Genomic DNA, 21,369 nt, shown 5'->3' on the forward strand with positions numbered 1-21,369 from the left:
ATTGAGCAGGATTCCGATAACTTATTTGATTAAAATGACAGATAATAAATATTGATTCAATCCGAAGGAACGTGTAATATGATTAGTTGTGCAGTAAACCTTTACCCTGTCTGATCATTGGACAGCAATCTATGTAATACCGTTAATATTCTCAATACTGACATAATTCCATCGGCACCAATTTTCAATGATTGGAGAAAAATAAAACAAAAATGATGTCCTCCAACCTACTTTTTCAGTCAAAGAAGTTACCATGGATTCATTTAGGCCCATACTGACCCCCTGAAATTTGATCGACAGACTTTTTATAGAACTAAGGATGAGATTACAAACATGATATGGATTCGAGCTCAGTGATCAATTACTTTTTAAGATCAGAATATATACAAACTTTGGAGAGTGTAAGTAGAATTTTTTTATGGACAGAATCACTGGAACACGGTGGTAATATCTTAAACAGAGCAACCTATGCTACTAGAAACAAGAACTATATACTGATTGCTGTTGTAGTGAACAAAACACTAATAGGGGACAATGGAATGTATTCAAGCACAAATTACAGACTATCTGACTAAATTCTGATAATCATACAGTCAACAGTTAATTTGAAAAATAACAATCCATTGCTTCAATCATAACTGTTCCTTCTGCAAATATCAGTCTGTTTTCTCTGATTTCATTGTTCATGCATTTTCATATCGATTGCGCTTCATTCCTGTTCGTTCTTTATCGATCTTCTGTTAAAATACATTCTATGTCTGACTATTGCCATATACTACTTATATGGATTTAAGTACACCACACTACATCGTTACTTATCATATAATCATTCTATACGATAAACTACATATCTGATGACTGATATTTTGAAAGTAAATGTACATAATTCAGTTTGTGGGTTGTTAACATTGTTAAAAAGAGGAGTTGTCTATTAAACAAGAAAAAGAGAATTAAGCGGGGAGAATTTTCTTTTTCAACGATATCATTTACCTAAGCTGTACATTCTTATCTATAGTTATATGGAAAATATATGTCTATAGGAGGCTAGGAAAGATTGTATTATGATTTGATTCGATAATAAATAGCCGGCCTATCATTCTGGGGTTTGTTAAGGATAAAGGTCTGTTTTGGGCCACATCATTGTGTATCTATAAATTTACTTGCTCATTTAGGGCATGTTACATAGGGCGCACAAAGCAATCACTTTCCAAACGCATCTCGGAACACTATCCGGCTTGGCTCCTAAAAAGAGAATGTAAAAAGATTACTAGTTTGATACAGGAGTATTTAATTCAATGTGGACATATCCCTACAAAAGACTCTTCTTTTAAAGTAATCTACAAAGTCAAAGAAACCAGATCGAAGGCGGTTCTAATCAATATTTTTTGCACTGCCTGAACTTTGCTTGCAGAAACGATTTATCCAACCTCTCACCCTTCCTTGGCCCTAATTCTCTTAATGAGTATGTTTCGGGTTGTTGTTGTTATATTTTTTCTGCACTTTTAATTGATTATAATCGAATTTCTATGTTTTTTAAATTACTGCTTTGCATTTCTAACTCTAACCAGTTATTATTATTGCCTTATACAAGTTTTCATGATTATTATTCGGAAGGAGGTTTTGTGGAGATTTTAGACCATCATGAGAAACCTGGAAGCACTGGACGGCCGTTTCGTCATATTGTGGGACTCCTCAGCAGTGCGCATTTACGATCCCGCCTCACGAGATTCAGACACAGGACCTATCAGTCTCGTGCGCAAACGCTTAACCACCAGACTACTGAGCCGCCATCCACAAAATTGAGCAACCATTCATCAATACCTTCAGTGAGTTGACATCTCCCAACAGACCTTGATGAACTCCACTGGTTATTGCTTCTCACAAGAACTCCAGGAAATTATTATGACCTATGTGTTTGTCTATTTTCTTCATATCTGTCAATTGGACTATTATCTGACACATAAATTATTTTCTTCCTTACCCTTTGATTAGTACGCAACCTCATTTGTTATTTATTATCGAATCAATTTATAATGCAATCTTTCCTAACCTCCTATAGACATATATTTTTCATAAAACTATAGATACTAAAGTACAGCTTAAGCAAATGATGTCGTTGAAAAAGAAAATTCTCTCCGCTGAATTCTTACCCTGGGTTTGAATTTCGCGAGGAGGGATTGTGGATGCACACTGTTGAGGAGTTCCATAATAGGACGAAACGGCCTTCCAGTGCTTTCAGGTTTTTCATGGTGGTCTAGCTTCAATTGACTCATGATTTCAACTATAAAGCTATTCTATGTCTATGATAATAGTTAACATACCTACTTTTTTATACACTGATGTTTAGATTATGTGATAATGCTACAATGTGAATACGAGTCTCCCTTAATGATGTTGAAAGAATATTCTTACATCAAACTCTTTTAACCTTGGATATTGTTATATTCATTATCTTTATACTCAATGATAGAAGAAAAGGTAAAATAATTAAAAACTAGAACTTAAGTGTTCCTGAATGTATAATTCAGTACTTGAATTACCTAACATATACAGTAGTAATTCAGATATTTTGGGTGCATCTGAGCCATCTATAGTCTAACCAATGCACATGGGTAAGGTCTATTATTTCATAACGGTTCCGAGTTTTCTTCCTTGGAGACTTTCAAAAGACTCTTACATGCTTAAATGTGTGAGATAGTATGTGTGTTCATAGCGAAAATGTAATAATATAAAGCACTGAGTAAATGATGGTTCAAGTTAGATGTACCCTATCTTAAGGTTTATTCACATAGATTATAAATAATGGATGAAAAATAGTGATCGTCATAAAAGGCTGACATCAGGACACCGTAACCGTTGTATGGTTCAGTCATGAAAAAGTGATATACCCTGATTATTAATATTATTATTATTATTATGAGTACATAAGTGTTGTGAAAAAACCATTGCGGGTTTCTTCAAAAATGCAATAATACATAAGTTTCAATAATGTTAGCACCATATTTGTCATATCTGAGAAAGGAAAGGAAGGGCAAAGAAAATACTAATAATAGAATAATAATAAATCAGGTTCTGTGTAATTGGGAAGAATATTGAATTGATTCAATATTATTGAAGTTTATCATTATTAATCCGATGAGCTTTCTAGCTTTGGATACTTGAGATGCAATGTGCTCAGAAAAGGTCAAACAGTTACTATATCTTAAACCCACGTCACGAACAGTGTTGAGAGGTTTCAGTGTATGTTTGTGTATAGCCAGATTCAAGTGAAGACAGAGGCCAATGTGAATAGATTCACCTTTGTCAAAATTAGGTGGCGAATTCTACGGAACAGTCCATTCGTACAACCTGTTTATTTCTTCTTAGATAACCGCGGAAAAATAGCTTTCTTTGGTGGAAGAAGAGAATGAATAAACCACTTTTAGGTCATTGGCAAAAAGAAAAGGTTTGCCATACTGAAAGAGGGAACACACGTCATTGATAAAAAGGAGAAAGAGTAATGGACCAATCACATTTCCTTACATAACCCCACTGGTTACATTCACAGGTTTGGAGTAGCGAGATCCAAAGCGGACAATTCAGCTACGTTCTTATAAAAAGGGTTTGAGTCAATATCAAAGGGGATTCTGCGTGCCATGTGAAGAGAGTTTTAGAAGAAGAAGTTTACGTAAGACGCTGTCGAAAACCTTACTTAAGTCGAAGTGCAGAAATATCACTCACTGACCAAGATCTCCTCTCTGGGTAATTTGATCAAAAAATTTCAGGTGCGACATGTGGCATGAGCGTTAAGTCATAAACCCTTGTTGAGATAGGCTAATCAGACCAGCCGAAAGTATGACTGACAATAGCTGTTTGTGGATGACTTTCTCCATGATTTTTGATATCGCGGATGTCAAAATAATTGGCTTATAGTTAATAATTTCACTATATGATCCTATTTTGAATCTAGGGGTGATTAAAAATGCTTTCCATACAGATGGATAGGACCCATGATTCACAACTGATGACGTGATCGCGTCAGGTCCACTGTTATAAGACTTCTTCAGGTCAGCTATGGCCTACTTGACGTTGCAGGGTATGAAATCAATTTTCGATAGGTGTCTGGATGTTAGCATTGGAACCGTATTGATAGAGCTTTCAGTTCCAGTGTTCTAGCACTGCTAGAAATGCTGGCTGAATTGTTCGCAAATAATATCAGGGTCATCAACAATGTTTCCGTTAACTATGAAGAATTGGGTCGTGACAAGAGAATCTGACTTCATTCAAAATCTAAAAAGCCGAAGTATTCATGATTCTGGACTTTTACTACCTAGGGCTTTATTTTCTATATTCATAAACTACTTGCGTTTGGATGAAGCATTTCTGCCGATTAAGTTAAGTATTCTCTGAAGTGCATACAAGTCTCTATGCTCACGGTAGCGTTGTTTTAATTTCCTCAGCTTTCTTTTATAAGTTTTAAAAGTATTCTGGCCCCTGTTAGCGTTATAAGCCACATGGCTAATAATTGGGGCAAGGTAATTGAGGCGATATATCAGGCTGTGGTAGAGATCACAAAGCGCAATGTCAATATTATTTGTGGTAAAATAAGTTTCCCATGGTAATCAACGAATAAGCGTTTCAGCCCGTTTTCAGTTTGTTGATCAAAGTACCTACTCTGGTACATCGTCACAGCTTTAGAATTCAATTGTATGGCGTCTAAAGAATGAATAATACTCAATACAACCCAATGATCACTCTTAAAAAACTCATGACTGATATGCACTGAGATAGAATCTTTGTTGATTGTAAACAATAAATCTAGTATATTATTCATTCTAGTCGGTTTTCGGACCTGTTGGACCCATTCATACAGTTCTAGTGTTTCAACTAACTTGTCATGCCAACCTGGTACCGGAGTCAAACCCTATGTAATGTTTAACAGATGAAAATCACCTCCGATGATTTTAAAACCATGCGGTTGGTGTGAAGCATTGGAAAAGATGTTTGTTAGTAATCTGTCAAACTTAGTATCTGCATTAGGTGGTTTGTATATGCATCCCACCAGTAGATAATTTTGAGAAACACAGTTTATAGTAACCCAAGTTGAGTCGTCAATAGCATCAAGAGATTTATCCTCAAATTTGCAGGCCCGAATATCTGAACGGACATAGATAATTTTACCGCCTTCTTATCCATAGCATCTATCTGTTCTAAAGAAAACTTAGTTATCTACGTGCAAGGAGTGATCGGATGTAGATGAATTGCACCACGTTTTCGTAATAGGTACAATAGTTGGATTCACAAGGAACAAAAGAGTTTTAAGGTGAGTAATTATATTGGGCAGAGAGTGGGTATTGAACGAAGTAATAGGAAATTGAGAATTATCATCGTGAAGCAGGTTAGGGAAAAAATCACGATTGGTATATTCATGAATACTCGTAGGGTTGGCTAAGGTAAGGGTTGTGTTGCGAGGGGAAATAGATTCAACAACTTTCTCATCATTTGAAATATGTTTACTGTTGCTGGCATAAAAGCCGGCGGAAGTAATAAAAAGTCTTCTCATTGCAATGGCATATAACATCTGATAATGGCAAAGTGTACATATTGAGGGCCGGACCAAGAAAGCTTTCAGTTCTGTGTGTTCGACCAATTAGCGATTTACAATTCAGATTATCATTTATAACTGACGTCTCGGTAACATGTTCTAGACGATTAATTCCGAGGTTGTGGTTGATTTTAGCTTCTTCGTAATTTGGGTAGAATCGTGTATTGTTAAACATACTTGTGATGGTTTGCAAAGTTCGAATATATCGACGTTAAGTGTGTGGTCAGTTATATAATTGTCATGACCAGTTTTCCCGTTATCCTTTTCATAGTTACTGTTACTAGTTGTTGCACTAACAGCAATTCGAACTGTGTTATCCCATTCGTAATCAATACAACTACTAGAGTTGAATCTAAGCCAACATTCTTAAGAGGATGGACAACACCTACATCTAGATTACGTTCTTCTGAGTTTTGAACTTTAGGAGATTCAAGATAGTTTTTCGATGGTTGCATATTCGCAAAGTTAGGTGTCCTCTTAGAATCGCACTTAATTTTATGACCCTTAGGATTATGACGCGTTTGGGGGTTTGATGCTGGTAGTCTGTATCCATCTCTGCCTGCTTTTCGCTGGCATGGTGTTTTATCTGGTAGAATCTTAATGTCCTTGAAAATCCGTTTTTCTTTCTATGAATTGGAGAAAGTTAAAAACTCACTAGCTTCTACAGATGAGTTGAATTTGAACAAAATTGGTGAGTTCATACCAGAGTGACTTCTTTTTAATCTTGTCCATACTCATGGTACGTGTGTCATATTGCTGGCTCTAAGTACACTAGATTTGATATTTTTAAGGGCATATGTGTCCAGTATATTAAACACAATTGCACTGTTAGATCGTCCTATTCTTTCAAATCCCTCTGATGCAACACGACCTAGGAAGTTATTTATGTCATTCTTTGGTCCGGAGTCTCTGTGAGGTTGGCGTTCATGAGATACTTAGGCGGATAGCGAATCTTCTCGTCCACTTGCAACCTTTCTTATATTATTCATATCGTTGCACTTGTGATTATCATCATTGTTTATCAACAGAGTCTTCAACATGTCTGGAATGGAGACAACTGGTATAAGCTTGTCTGATTCCGGATGAACGGAGTAGCTGGTCTCGTTAAAACTGTCACTAGCAGTGTTAGATTGATTCGTTTTCCTCCGTTCGGCTGGATGACCAGAAGCAGGGGCCTTCATGACCTTTAGTGGCATGATAAGAAAGTGACGTATCGCAGATGGATTGAACAAAAGTTTGGAAATAGAAATGAGTGAAAAAACAATGCCGATGGTTGAAGCCTGGAAATCAAAATCTATGCCCAACGCAAGAGTGGATCTATGGTGACGATTATTGAAAGTGTCTAAAATCAACTGGTCTATCGATGCTGATGGATCGTTCAAAGACGAATGAAATGCGTTTAAGGCTACATTCGAGTCCGTAACATAAATATTCATCCTATCGTCAACACGTAAGCTATCGCATAACCCTCCATGGATTATAACGAAACACGAAGACTGTTGGAGCTTAGGAAACACTTCTGAAACTTAGTCTTGTTAAGAGGATAAGAATAATTTAAGTGTGAATACCAAAAGATCCGGAATATATTTAAAAACACCACAGCTAGATACCATGCTATTCACGAACGACAGTTGGCATTTGATAGCCAAAACTATTGTTTTCATACGTTAAAAGTAGAACAAAACGTAGTGATGGCATTCCCCTATTACTGTTACACGAAAATTCAGATTTACTAGCTGAATAAGATGTAGCAAAAGCTGAGGCTTTATCAAACTATTTCAGCGAAGTATATTCCACGTGTATTGTTTAAAACACTTATCCGAATCACACCGAGATATTGGCCACAGAATCTGTACACGTGACTGAGGAAGCTGTTATTTCATTGATCACTGACCTAAAACCTTGTAAGATGGGTTACATCAACAACTATTGTCATCTCTTGAGGTAATAATTTCAAGACCACTAGCGGCGCTCTTCAACATATCCCTTTCACCCACCCAACTCCCTGGAGATTCGAAAAACGCTATAGTTAGTCCTAGATTTCAGATTGGTCCCTTACGATAAGCGTGTAGCTGTGAATAATTCCCCGAAATCAATAGCTTCTTAAGTATTCAACATTGGATGCTGACCACATTGTTTTAAGTGGACTTGTTTAGCTGAAGGCGTTCGGTCATGAATCCCCACCAGATCACGTTACAGCTCAGCGTAGGAAACATCTCCTACCTTCACTAGCCAGATTAGATCAACCGCTTCTCGACATATTGATAACGAATCAAATATATCTTTCCGACCTCTTCGCTACTGACTTCTGATTTTAACGGAGTGAGGAACGATTCGATTATAGGTGTTAATAGTTTATAGTTGTCAAACTACGTTACTGGTGGTATCTTCAAGCGATTAAAACTCTTAAACCGTCTCCCCTTATCGCATCGTAGAACGCGAGATGACCTTCTATTAGCATTTCATATATTAAATTGCGATTTTGGGTGTTCATATGTCTCATCTTTTTGTTACTTTCAACACTAATAGTCTCCGAGGTCATAGCAAGAATGTTCACAAACCGCATTCTAGTAAACTTGAAGTGAAGTTCTATTTTTCTCATCGAGTGGTCAATAACTGGAACACCTTACCCGAAAAATTAGTATCTACCTCATCAGTGAACATTTCGAAGAAGCCGGATTTTCACTGGAAGGCAAACCGTGAGCATTACCAGAGGTTCATCAACCTACTATTCTTATTACTGAAAACTGACCTTCAGTTATCTGTAGGTGGAGGGAACTTTAAACTGTGTTATCAGTTTCGCTTTGCACTTCATCGCTGAGGTAAGGAAACTTCTATTTCTTCTATTACTTTCTCTAACCACCGGCTGTTTGATTTTATTTGTTTGTGACAAATTATTTCACCATTCAAAACGGAAACTATGAAGTGTAATTTTTCGCTTCCTTGCTTTAAATTGTTATGATTTTTGGACGAATATGCAATGAATAATAATTAACAGGACCCATTAAGAAATCATCGCTCGTAAAAATCTGGCATTGTAACAATCATTCCTTTATATCGAAAATAGTTACATGGTGGACCAAAGCAGCTTGGATTTTTATAAGTATACTTATAAAAATCAGAACTAACTATAGTTAGACATGTTCTGACGTAATCACTGGTCAGAATGTTTGAGATGGCTCAAAACATCTTGTTCCCTTAATTTTTAGCTTTACGTAAAGTACTGCATCTTAATAGCAAAATATGGGTTGTACCACTTCAGCTACGGTACAAAAAGAGTGAAAATAAAGACTTTTACAAAGCTCTAAATACAGTGGAACCATTAATGATTTCGGCTGAAGTAAATTCCAGAATAAGACTGAGAGAAAAGTATTAATCACGAGGCTAACATGTTCATGATGAAAATTGAATGTACCTGGGTTCGTCAAAGCATCTACTTGATAAAATACGTTTTACTATATTATAATATCCTGTTACCAGTTCGCAGTTCCTAATAATGACTTATTCACACACCATTTTTAGTGTCTTCCCACTACAAACAATTTTTCAAGTCGACCATTTGACGCACTAATTTCAACTGTGATGGATGTAATACAATCACTTGGAAACTTCAGCGAAAGGTTTTATAGAGAGATTTTGAAAAGAAACGAGGGTAAATGCATCATTCACAATATATTCGTTGTTTTTAGGTTATTTGGAGAATACATTTCTCTCCCCTTTTAATATCTATACTGCACTCGGAATGATTCTCTCTGGAAGTGCAAACAATACGAAAGCCGAGTTGATAGAAGCTATGCGGTTGCCTGACTGCTTGGAGCAGGAAAAAATCCACAGCTCAATTGGTGAACTTTTGGCTGATTTTTCGAAGCTTGATGAGGGTGTTGAGATAATCATCGGAAATGGAATCTATGTAAATGAGGATGTGAAAATTAAGAAACAATTTAAAAATATCATCAAGCAGTATTACAATGCACTGACTGAGCATGTGAGTGTGGATTCTGCCTAATCAAACCTGTGTGTAGGTGGCGTTTAGGACAGATTCTGAATGTGCTCGAAATCGAATTAATCAATGGGTTAGTGAACAGACGAACGGAGCAATCCAAGAACTCATACCACCTGAATCTTTATCGTATGAAACGTCAGCTGTTGTTCTATCCACTACATACTTCAAAGGTAGCATTATTTATTTAGTTGTCAACAATAATCAAGCTTTGATTACCTAGGTTTATATTTTTATTTTATTACTGTCTTTTGTATCTGCTGACGAATATGTGTGATTACCTTTGGCAGGTTTATGGGATCTATCTTTCCCTAACGAGAATTCACACGACAGCGAGTTTTTCAAACTTGACGGATCAACAATGAACGTTGAGTTAATGTATAATGTATCATATTTCAATATGGTCATCTTACCACATTTGAAATCACGAGCTATCAAGCTGCCGTTTATAGATCCTAAGTAAGCTTCTTTATTATTCTACTTATTTTAAAATATGTTCGTTTATACCTGACTGTGAAGCAATTATGGCGCTTTAATGCTAAAATCCCGTTGAATGCAGTGTTTTAACTGCATAGTCTGATAACTGAATTACGAGCACCTAAACCACAAATAAACAGCTTTAAATAATTCTAACCTAAGCAAAGCTGATTGAAGTCACAAATAAATGGATAGCTTACATCATATTTAAAGGTCACAGTGAGATACTTACTTACTCCTGTTGCCCCTCGTGGAGGAGCATAGGCCCCTCACCAGCATTCTCATCAAACACTGTCCTGGGCATTCCTTTTCAGTTATTATTCATCATATTCATGTCTGCTTCCAATTCTCGGCACACCGTGTTCTTTGGCCTTCCTCTTTTTTGCCTTCCTTCAGCATTCCAAGTTAGTGTTTACCTCGTGATGCAGTTTGATGATTTCCTCAATGTGTATCCTATCCACTTCCAACGTCTTTTCCTAATTTCCTGTGGTAACTTTGGAAGTTTTGGCTCCGTACAGTAGAACTGCTTTGACGTTCATATTGAATATTGTGACTTTGATATTGTTTGACAGTCGTTTTGAGTCCCATATATATTCTCCAATTGTAGGAATGCTGTCCTTGCTTTACCAGTCCTTGGCTTCACATCTGGATTAGATTTTCATTGTTTATGGATGATATATCCCAGATTCACGAATGTTTCCACTCTTTCCAGAATTTCCTCATCAAGTTTGACTGAATTGGTGTTTTCTGCGTTGTATTTGAGGACTTTACTTTGAGCTCTATTTATGTTGAGGCCTACTGATGCAGAGGTTACTTCAACAGTGTTTGTTTTGACCTGCATTTGTTGGTGTATATGGAATAGAAGGACCGAGTCATCCATGAAGTCTAAATCGTCTATCTGCATCCAATCTGACCATTTTATTCCGTGCTTCTCTTCACATGTCGAGGTCTTTATGATCCAGTCAACCATGAAGAGAAAGAGAAAGGGGGGAGTATGCATCTTTGCCTGAATCCTGTCCTCAATTGAAATGCGTTTGTTGGCTATCCTCCATGCACCACTGTGCACTGTAGTCCGTCGTATGAACTCCGGATGTTGTTGATGATTTTCTCAGGTACTCACACCATAGTGTCGAAGAAGTTTCCATAATGTTCTCCCCTCTACACTGTCAAACGCTTTCTCATAATCAAGGAAGTTGGTGTTTAGTGATGAGTTCCATTCAATTGGTTGTTAAACAATGATCCGTAGCGTTGCTATTTGGTTTGTACACGACCGGTCCTCATGGAATCCAGCTTGTTGATCTAAAAGTTGGGTGTCTGCTGAGTCTTTCATCCGGTTTAACTACACTATTTAAAACCTTTCATCGTACAGACAGTCGTGTGTAGTTATCACATTTTCTCAGATCTCCCTTCCTTTGTATTTTGATGAGATATCTTTCTTAGCAGTCTATCGGCACTTGTTATTCCTCCAAAATCTTCCTGAATTGAGTGTGGAGCATGTTTTTAGTTGCTTCTATGTCTACCTACCGTGCTTCAATGAGAATGTTGTCTGGTTGTGCTGCTTTCCCACTCTTGATTGGTTCGATGGCTATGCTAATTTCTTCGATCGTCGACGGAGTGACACTTATAGGAAGGGCTGTGTGTGCTGCTTAGATATCTGGTGGTTTCAATGGAGCTGGTGTTTAATAATTCCTCTAAGTGTTTCACCCATATGTTCCTCTGTCCTTGAACTTCAGTGATTGATTTTCCTTTCTTGTCCTTGACCTGTATCTCTAGTTTACTATATTTCCCTGCCAGTTTCTTCATCGTGACATATAGTTGTTTCACATTTCTCTCTCCGGCAGATTTTTACGTTGTTGTCGCCTTCCTCCATTAACCTGGTTTGGGACTGGGAGTAGCCCTATAAGAGTTACAGGCGGAGTTTCACAGTGAGATAAGTTGTTTATAATGAATACACATGCATATCTGAAAATATGGCATTGTTTGCTGAACTGTGTTTCTTTGTTTTCAAAATATTGTTGATCCAGATATATGTTATTGGTTATTCTTCCAAACTCAAACGATGGATTGCCAGACTTACTGAATTTGATGTGTAATGATGGTGGAATTTCTGCGATACTCTCACGTAGTTTTGAAAACACGCTACTGAATTTATATCTGCCTAAATTTAAGCTCAAACAAGGTTATCCGTTAAGTTTAAAAACTCATTTAAAGGAATTGGGAATAAATGATGCATTCAATCCACAATCAGCTGACTTTTCGAACATCTTCATCTCCGATAAATTATGTGTAACAGATGTTTTTCACAAGTCTATACTTGATGTAAGTTGAATAACCAAAGCGATTAAACGTTTTTTTACTTAATTATGAATATTCGTAGTTCCTTGTAAACTGTGGTCACATAGAGTTATTGGTGGATGCTAACAGTCAAAAATATCTTAATTCGCAGTTGGGAGCTTAGTTGAGTACGTAACATCATCATCATCATCATCATCATCATTATCATCATCATCACCATCATCATCATCATTCTTTATTGAGCTGAAAGTAGCCTTTCTTGATGTATTACATTATTTTTTACTAGGAATTTCATACTCGACCAGACATGTTGTATTGGACAAAATAACTGTCTGAATGTTGCATGTGCCAGTCTACTTACATTTTGATTTTTTTCGACTTCTTTTATCATTTTGTACAGATTGATGAGGAAGGTGTCGTAGCTGCTGGAGTCACGGCATGCGTGTTCGATAATTGTGACTCTGAATCTTCCGAGGCTGAGGTAGAATTTCGTGTTGACCATTCATTCTTCGTTTCGATTATCTGGAATAATATTCTACCAATATTTCTGGGACACGTTACTACTCCAGTAAATGATTAGTGTGGTATGGTATACGAAGAGACCTCCAGGATCAATGATTTTTGTGCTTACTAAAGTATATCAGATTACGTAATTTTAACTTCACTATTCCTTGATCAAGAAATAAATAATTTTAACAAGACTGACAATTTTATCTATACATGACCACAAGCACTCTATATTTAATCAGTGTTCTGATAAACGTATTCTTCTGTGTATTCCTTTAAGCATACTTTTACTAAACTTACTTTGGCTAACCTTGGAATACTAGGTTGAAATGTTAGTTGTTCTAAAGAATAAACTGCATGATCTTGGCTTCTACTTAGTGGTTCATTGGTGTAAATTACTTAGCTATGTCAAGATCGTCAGGTTCTACCCGCATGATTTTACAGTGGCGTTAGTTGCAATGATGGTGACATGGGCATCTAATTGAAGATTGTAATCGAGAGAGCAATGTGTGTGGGATTTTTAATTGTTAGTCACAGAACGTTAATGTATTGTTTAATAATGCGTCGGAATATTTTGGAAAATCATTACTCCTAAAATGGTTATTTTGAAATACAATGTTTTTATAGTTTAGATCACAGACAATCATCACAACCCCCCCCCACTCAAACTAACACTATGCTATTTGTCAGTTACAATTAAAGACTGATAAGTCTGCTAATTGAACGTTCGATCCGATTTCTTAACCAGTTCTAAGAGCCTTGGAATGGATTTACATAGCAACTTAAACTCAAGAGAAAAAGAGCTATATGTAAAACCAAACACTGGTGCTAAGGATTTATTTGACTTTTTATTCGGTTTGTTTACACTTAGATTGAAATTTAGATTTGTATCAGATGAACTGAGTTGTATTTTAACAATAATGCCGTGTGGACACATGTTCACCATGTTATCCAATTAAGCACCTATAATCATTCTAAAGATGTCAGTAAATATCACATACTATTGGAAACAATCAGTTCCATACGTCATTCACTTTCAGACCGATTAAGCTGTCAATCTCGATATCACTTACAAATAATCTGTTGATCAATAATATCAAGTCTCTAGCATGGAAACAAGTTCTTTGAAATTAAAGGTATTCTCTACTTTCTTACGCCTGTTACCCCTCGTGGAGGAGCATAGGCCGCTCACTAGCATTCTCCATCCAACTCTCTCCCAAGCAATCCTTTCCAGTTAACATTCATCCTTTTCATATCTGCTTCTATTTCCCGACGTAATGTGTTCTTTACCCTTCCTCTTTTCCGCTTCCCTTCCGCATCCCAAATTAGAGATTGCCTCATGATGCACATTGGTGATTTCCTTAATGTATGTCCCACCCACCACTTACAACGTCTTTTCCTAATTTCCTCTTCAGCTGGAAGCTGGTTTGTCCTCTCCCATAATACGCTGTTGCTGATAGTATTTGGCCAGTGAATGTTGATTATTTTGCGTAGATAACTGTTTGTAAATACTTGTACCTTATTGACGATGGATGTAGTAGTTCTCCACTTTTCAGCACCGTACAGTAGGACTGTTTGTATTGAAGATTCTCACTTTGAAATTTCTTGACAGTTATTTTGATTCCTATATATCCTTCAATTGTAGAAATGCTGTTCTTGCTTTGCCAATCCTCGCCTTTATATCTGCATCAGGTTCTCCTTGTTTATCAACGATGCTTCCCAGGTACGTGAATGCTTCTACATCTTCCAGAGTTTCTCCATCAGGTGTGACTGGGTTGATTTTCTCCGTGTTGTATTTGAGAATCTTGCTTTTTCCTTTGTGTATATTGAGGCTTATTGATGCAGAGACTTCTGCTACATTTGTTGTCTTCGTCTCCACTAGCAAATACTAATTCCTATTCAAAAAAACCACATCGAATATTGAGAAACTGAATGTAGGTTTTAGTGTTGATGATGTAGTAGGAACAGGTAATTCATTTGGAAAAAATCTTGTTATTATTACATTGTTTCTCTTTGCTTTCGGACTTAATGAATTGAGCTTCAGCAGTTTTCTTTCATCCATATAATACTTTTAAATTACTGTATTATTTATCTGCAGGTAAAAGGTCAATCAGAATCTGCTACCAGTATTAGGATGGAAACAAGTTACCGACACCTTTTGTGATTTGTGGCAAAATATCTTTTTTCAGTAATCAATATTGATTGATTAGATTCATCTTATTTTTCGACTCTCAATAGATAGTATTTTACTAACTCATTATTTCATTACATCCATTGCAATGAAATAAGTCTCCCGATTTGAGTGTGTGTGTGTGAGCATTCCTTTAGGAAGGTTTTACTGGTTCGGTGAACAGACTAAATTTGGAGTTGAATAGTTCATAGAATTCCAACTAACTAACATAATTTCATATCAAAACTGCATAACCAATGTTATATGTATCAAATAGTCATGAATTAGTTCAACCTCGTTCTGTGTAAATGTGTTGCTAACGTAATGATTCCGGCAACTATACCACATTGAAAGCATTTGTTCTCGTCCAATGATTCTGAGATGTTAGCATTCACAAAATGACACTTAATGAATTGTGAAGATGTTTGTCAGGAGGTAATTTCAATTCAATACAATCTGCATATTCAACATACAAAACATATGGTTCGTTTTAATGACTTATTAATTTACCAATAACCATTTCGATGTTTATAGTCTCATGTTATACATTGTACAAGGTTAATATTTCCAACAATTTTTCCCCTTCACATCGAAACAAAAAACCATAGTTTTACATGATAGAATTGATGTTTAAAAATTTAAATATCAGTTAAGTTAGACATTTATGATACAGCTGTCTAAATTATGAATAATTCGAATCAGAATCAGTTTTGTGGAGATTTTAGTAATTTTATAGAGTTGAGATCATGAGTCAATTGAAGCTAGACCACCATGGAAAACCTGGAAACACTGAGGAGTCCCGTAATGGGACGAAACGGCCGTCCAGTGCTTCCAGGTTTTCGATGATGGTCTAGCTTCAAATGACTCATGATTGCAACTATGAATAATTCTTTGACCATTACTCGAATATCATAGAAATGATGTCGGTCAGTCAGTCACAATGTAGAACGTCGTACGTACTTACGTCAGTTCAAGTTACCATACCACATTACCACAGAGATGCAGTTGTCGATTCAAATCCCATAGTGGTAAAAGTAGTAAGAGTATAAGCATTACGTGAAAGATTAGGGTTTGAAGATGTTATTGAAAAAGTATAATCCAGTGAAATAAATTTGAAAAGAGAAAAAGGATAGGGACATGAAAAATTCAGAAGATTAGAATTTGGGAGAACTCAAAGAGTGGATGCACCTTCTCCATTGAAAACGATTTTGAGCCATATCATTCACGGTCTCCAATCATCGATTGTTATCATCTCGCGTATCCCAACAAGGTAGTCTACACCTACCAACATGACTCAGTCCACTTGTCAGCGACTTCATAGATTTGTGCCACGTTTTGGTCTGGCCACCCTTAGCTTTCTTCCAACCTACTCCTACACCATAAAATATTGCACGTTGGGGCAGTTGGTGGTTGAGCATACGTAACACGTGTCTCAGCCATCTCAACTGATTAAGTTTCACTACTTCATCAAACGATTTGCCATTCTTACCTAGTACCCGTTTCCTAACAACTGCAATACTTACTCGGTGGTCCCAGGATATACGAGAAATGCCTCGAAGACACTTATAATCGAATACTAGTAGCCTACGAATATCCTCTACTCTTATCGGCCATGTTTCACTGCCATATAGTAGGACAGAACGAACTGCTGCTCAGTAAACGCATCTTTTGGTCATTAGACAGATATCTTGCCTACGTCATAAATGACGCAAGTTGGCGAAAGCTAATCAAGCCTTCTGTATCCGTTCTAAGTTTTAGTCACAGTACAGACCACAAGGGCTTATGAGACTTCCAAGATAAGTGAAGCGGTCAACACTCTCAACAGTAATGTTCATCACATTTACATAAATAATCACAACTAATTTATATAGAATTAATACCGATGAAATTAATACAACACAATATTGAATTAGTTTACTTATATGATGGAGTCATACTTTATCTTCTGGTAAATGAGACATCTATAAATTTAGATATTCACTAACAACGATTCTGTTTTCATAATCAATAGATTGTATTTTATGGAAGAAAGGAATGTGACCCTCAAACTTGCCTTCGATTTGTTGAACGTGTCTACGTTTAATTCATAGCAGACAATAAATAATACATAGTGTACAGAGACACTCACGTACATATCTGAGATGTAAATAACTTCGCCTATGAAATCAGGTACAATGTCTAATAGAATAAACAAGGTAAGATATACGATAGCATACAAAATAACTGATAACAGTAGGATGATTGTTCTGCTATATGGTTTGTCTGGTCTTGAATTTTTCGAAAAAAATAGCTTCTTCTAGGAATGTGATGGTTTGAATAATTTTTTTCCGCTTAGCGTTTTTTTAGCGAGTTCGTTTTTCTACGGGATGGGGTCGCTAACCCTTTGTCCAACATTCCTCCTTTACCCGGGCTTGGGACCGGCAGTAACTCTAGAAGAGCTACAGACGGAGTTATGGAACTCAAAACAACTGTCAACTAATTTCAAAGTGAAGATCTTCAATACGAACGTCAAGACAGTCCCACTGTACGGAGCTGAAAAGTGGAGAACTACTACATCCATCGTCAATAAGGTACAAGTATTTACAAACAGTTATCTACGCAAAATAATCAACATTCACTGGCCAAATACTATCAGCAACAGCGTATTATGGGAGAGGACAAACCAGCTTCCAGCTGAAGAGGAAATTAGGAAAAGACGTTGTAAGTGGTGGGTGGGACATACATTAAGGAAATCACCAATGTGCATCATGAGGCAATCTCTAATTTGGGATGCGGAAGGGAAGCGGAAAAGAGGAAGGGCAAAGAACACATTACGTCGGGAAATAGAAGCAGATATGAAAAGGATGAATGTTAACTGGAAAGGATTGCTTGGGAGAGAGTTGGATGGAGAATGCTAGTGAGCGGCCTATACTCCTCCACGAGGAGTAGCAGGAGTAGTTAAGTAAGTAGGGAGTGTGATAAAACACAACTATAAGTTATTGTTCTTTCAGAATGTGGAAGTAAGGCAAATGATATCTGTTTTGAAATATCGAAAATTACAAATAGAACACATTCATAGAGGATTTGACGAATTGGTAGATAATGTGCTAGTATAAAATCGGCACAGCAATGTGCATGTGGAATGCCTTTTTTACAGAATGATAATACCAGTAGTCTGATGTGGGTTACTGATCTACACATAAGTAGTATATGGTGATGGTCGGGCATTGAATGTATTTCAGTAGAAGATCGATAAGGAGGGAACGGGAACGGCACGCAATGAGTACGAAAATGAATGAACAATTATAATCGGAGACCATGGATGGATATTTACAGAAGAAACAGTCAAGATTGAGACAATTGATTGTTATTTTGCAAAATTAACTGTTCACTATATGGTTCTCATATTTTAATGAGATATTCTGTAATGTTGTGCTAAAATACATTCGATTGTCCCTGCCCGTGTTCTTGTTCACTACAGTAGTAAGAGTTTCCTAATAAACGTATTCTAGATGCTAGATGCTAAACAATAACAGGATGGCATAAGATGACATACCCCATTAGCTGGAGTTTGGATGTATTTTTCCGAATTACGAAGTCTATAATACGGAAACATCATCGTTATTTCAAAACGGAAGATACATATATTGCTTATATGATTAGAGAAAATAGGATATGAATACAAGTAAGGTTGATCACTGTGAAGAAAAGTCTCAGCAATATATGTAGATGGCAACTTCATAAACTTGTGAAGCTTAGTAGGGATTCAAGTAGAAAATAACGAAAAAGTAGTCCCAGGTGAGAATACAAAATAGTTTAGTCTATATGTGTTTGACAGGTGGTAAGTGAGTGAGGAGATTCGATGGAGCTACGGACGTTATTTGAAAGTGTAAAGGAAGTAATATTTACAATCGACTGAGCAGTAACAAATGTCATGTATATGAAGTCCTTCTAATTGCTGATAGTATTCAATTGATCAAGCGGCAATGTGGACTCTAAAAATCTAGTGACTTGACATCACGTACACCATATTCACATGTAAGGTGGTAGTCGGAAATTTTTGACAGGAGACTCATTATCAGGATTTTGTACTATTTGGCACTGATCAGTAGGGTACAATTGTAATCAATATCGTGTATGTCAAGTCATTTTCACTACTGACTGAATCTTATTGATCAACGTAATAAAAAGTTACTAGTTAGGCGTTTGGAACCCAAGCACTGTTACATTATAACTAGTAGTTAAGGCTCATGGACTTCAAGGATGGTGGGTAGTAAAGTATCATGAGGTATTCTTCTTTTCAGTCTATCGGCACTTGTTCTTCCTCCCAAATCTTCCTGAATAGAGTGTGTAACATGTTTGCAGTTACTTCTATGTCTAACTTCCATGCTTCAATTAGGATGTTGTCTGGTTGTGCTGATTTCTCACTCTTCATTGGTTTGATGGCTATGCTAATTTCTTTGATCGTTAGTGGAGTGACATCTATAGGAAAGTCTGTGTATGCTGCTTTGATTTCCACTGGATTCAATGGACTTGGCTTATTTAAGAATCCATCAAAATTTTCTACCTCCCTGTTCCACTGTTCTTGAATCTCGGTGGTTGTCTTCTCTTTTTCATAGCTTCATATATTTCTCTGCCATCTCTTTTGTTGTGTCATATAAAATCCAGGATTACTTTCTCTACGTTCCCTATCTTTGATATCTTGAATGGATAAGCAATGTTAAGGTTCTCTTGCTCTTACCTAAAAGGTAGGACTGAAGGGGACTATCTAATCAAATTTATTCTGTAACATAAGTAAAGCGTTTTCTCAAAATCGTTGAGTGTTACTATTTACATTCCTGTGATCAATGAAATTCACCCAAGTTGGGTCTGAGGAAGTTACTTATTAACGAAATTTCCAAATGGTTGAGCGATATCGTTAAATAATTGAAGTTATCTATGAAGACCATGTAATGATGGCTCAGTTGTTTAAACATTCAGCGCTCTCGGAGACACCTTAAGGTTCAAGGATTTGATTCCTTGTTTAGTTGTAAATACAAATACTGAGGAGTGTCATACTAGAGTTGAGCATCCGTGCAGTTCTTCCTGGTTCTCAATAGCTATACACACAGTTACAGGCCATGATGCAAACTGTAAATGTAATTATGTGCAAAATTTCATTTTCCTACCAACAGAATATCAAATCTAAATTTGAGGACTTACTGTAGCAAATCTGTCTTCATTTGAGCAGTAATTATCGTGACGCATTTCAACTAATGACAAAATGTCAGTTTCCGTCACTTTGTTCATACTCAGTAAGCTTCACCTACCTTCCACAATCATCCTGTTCAACAATTATATTTCATCGACTTATTAGGTACATTGTGATGATTAGAAGTATTTGATTTATAGTAGAAACTAAAAATCCTGGAAACAGCTCCATATAACCAAGAAGTAATACATGAGCATAAACGAACGCCTTGTATTTGGAATTCGAAATCAGACAATCATCAAATACAAAAGAATCATTAGTTCATACAAACATCACATCCATAATCAAAATAAATAGTTTTAGAATATCTTTCATAGTTGAAATCATGAATCAATTAAAGCTAGACCACCATGGAAAACCTGGAAGCACTGGACGGCCGTTTCATCCTATCATGGGACTCCTCAGCAGTACGCATCCACGATCCCGTCTCCATTACTCAGCGTACTGTGTTCTTTGGTCTTCCTCTTCTCCTTCGGCCTTGAAGATTCCATGTGAGGGTTTGCCATTAATTTGATAATTTTGAATAAAATTGGTCATTAAAAAAGAAACCCCATTTCTCTATCTTTTTCTTCTTCATTTGTGAATTTAATGTTGGAATATATTTCCATAAATCGTTCAAGATAGTCAAAGTTATTTAGATTAGTCCTTGTACTGTTTATCATTTGTTCGTGATAAGGCAATCAACGATTTGTTCAATTCTTGTTAATAATGCTAAAGTCTTACTTGAGACGGTAAATATCAGTATTTGTTTTACGAATACAATTTTTTAAATGACGTTTTACCTTTTATGACTGTTAGCAATTACTTTTAGTTTGTTAATTTTCTGCATATTTGAAAGTCATGCCTTCGTTGCTATAAATAATGATTTATATCATTTCAAGTTATTCTGTCTAAATAACAAGTTTCCCTTGCACTTCGTCTTCTCTTTATGTTAGCGGCTAATTGTTGAAATGTTTATGCGGCTGCCTTCATTATCGAGTCCGCAGTATAAACATGTGTATATGAATAGCTCAATCATTCCTTAACTTGTAAGTATTGTAGACAAACCGGAAATCCAAATAAACAGAACAATTCTGCCAATAAATTATCATTCTTATTGAAATTTA

The 21,369-nt window shown here is 36.4% G+C and overlaps 1 protein-coding gene across 1 annotated transcript; it reads left to right on the forward strand.

The window, feature by feature from the left end:
- Positions 1-854: 854 nt before the first annotated feature.
- Smp_155530 (serpin, putative) lies at positions 855-12,936 on the forward strand (the record flags this gene model as incomplete). Its single annotated transcript, XM_018798331.1, has 7 exons — positions 855-872; positions 9,107-9,236; positions 9,274-9,569; positions 9,607-9,757; positions 9,875-10,043; positions 12,086-12,380; positions 12,757-12,936. 7 exons carry the CDS (start codon positions 855-857, stop codon positions 12,934-12,936), a joined length of 1,239 nt encoding a protein of 412 aa, XP_018646702.1.
- Positions 12,937-21,369: the final 8,433 nt, after the last annotated feature.

This window comes from Schistosoma mansoni (genome assembly GCF_000237925.1).
Source record: "Schistosoma mansoni, WGS project CABG00000000 data, supercontig 0154, strain Puerto Rico, whole genome shotgun sequence".
NCBI lineage: Eukaryota > Metazoa > Platyhelminthes > Trematoda > Strigeidida > Schistosomatidae > Schistosoma > Schistosoma mansoni.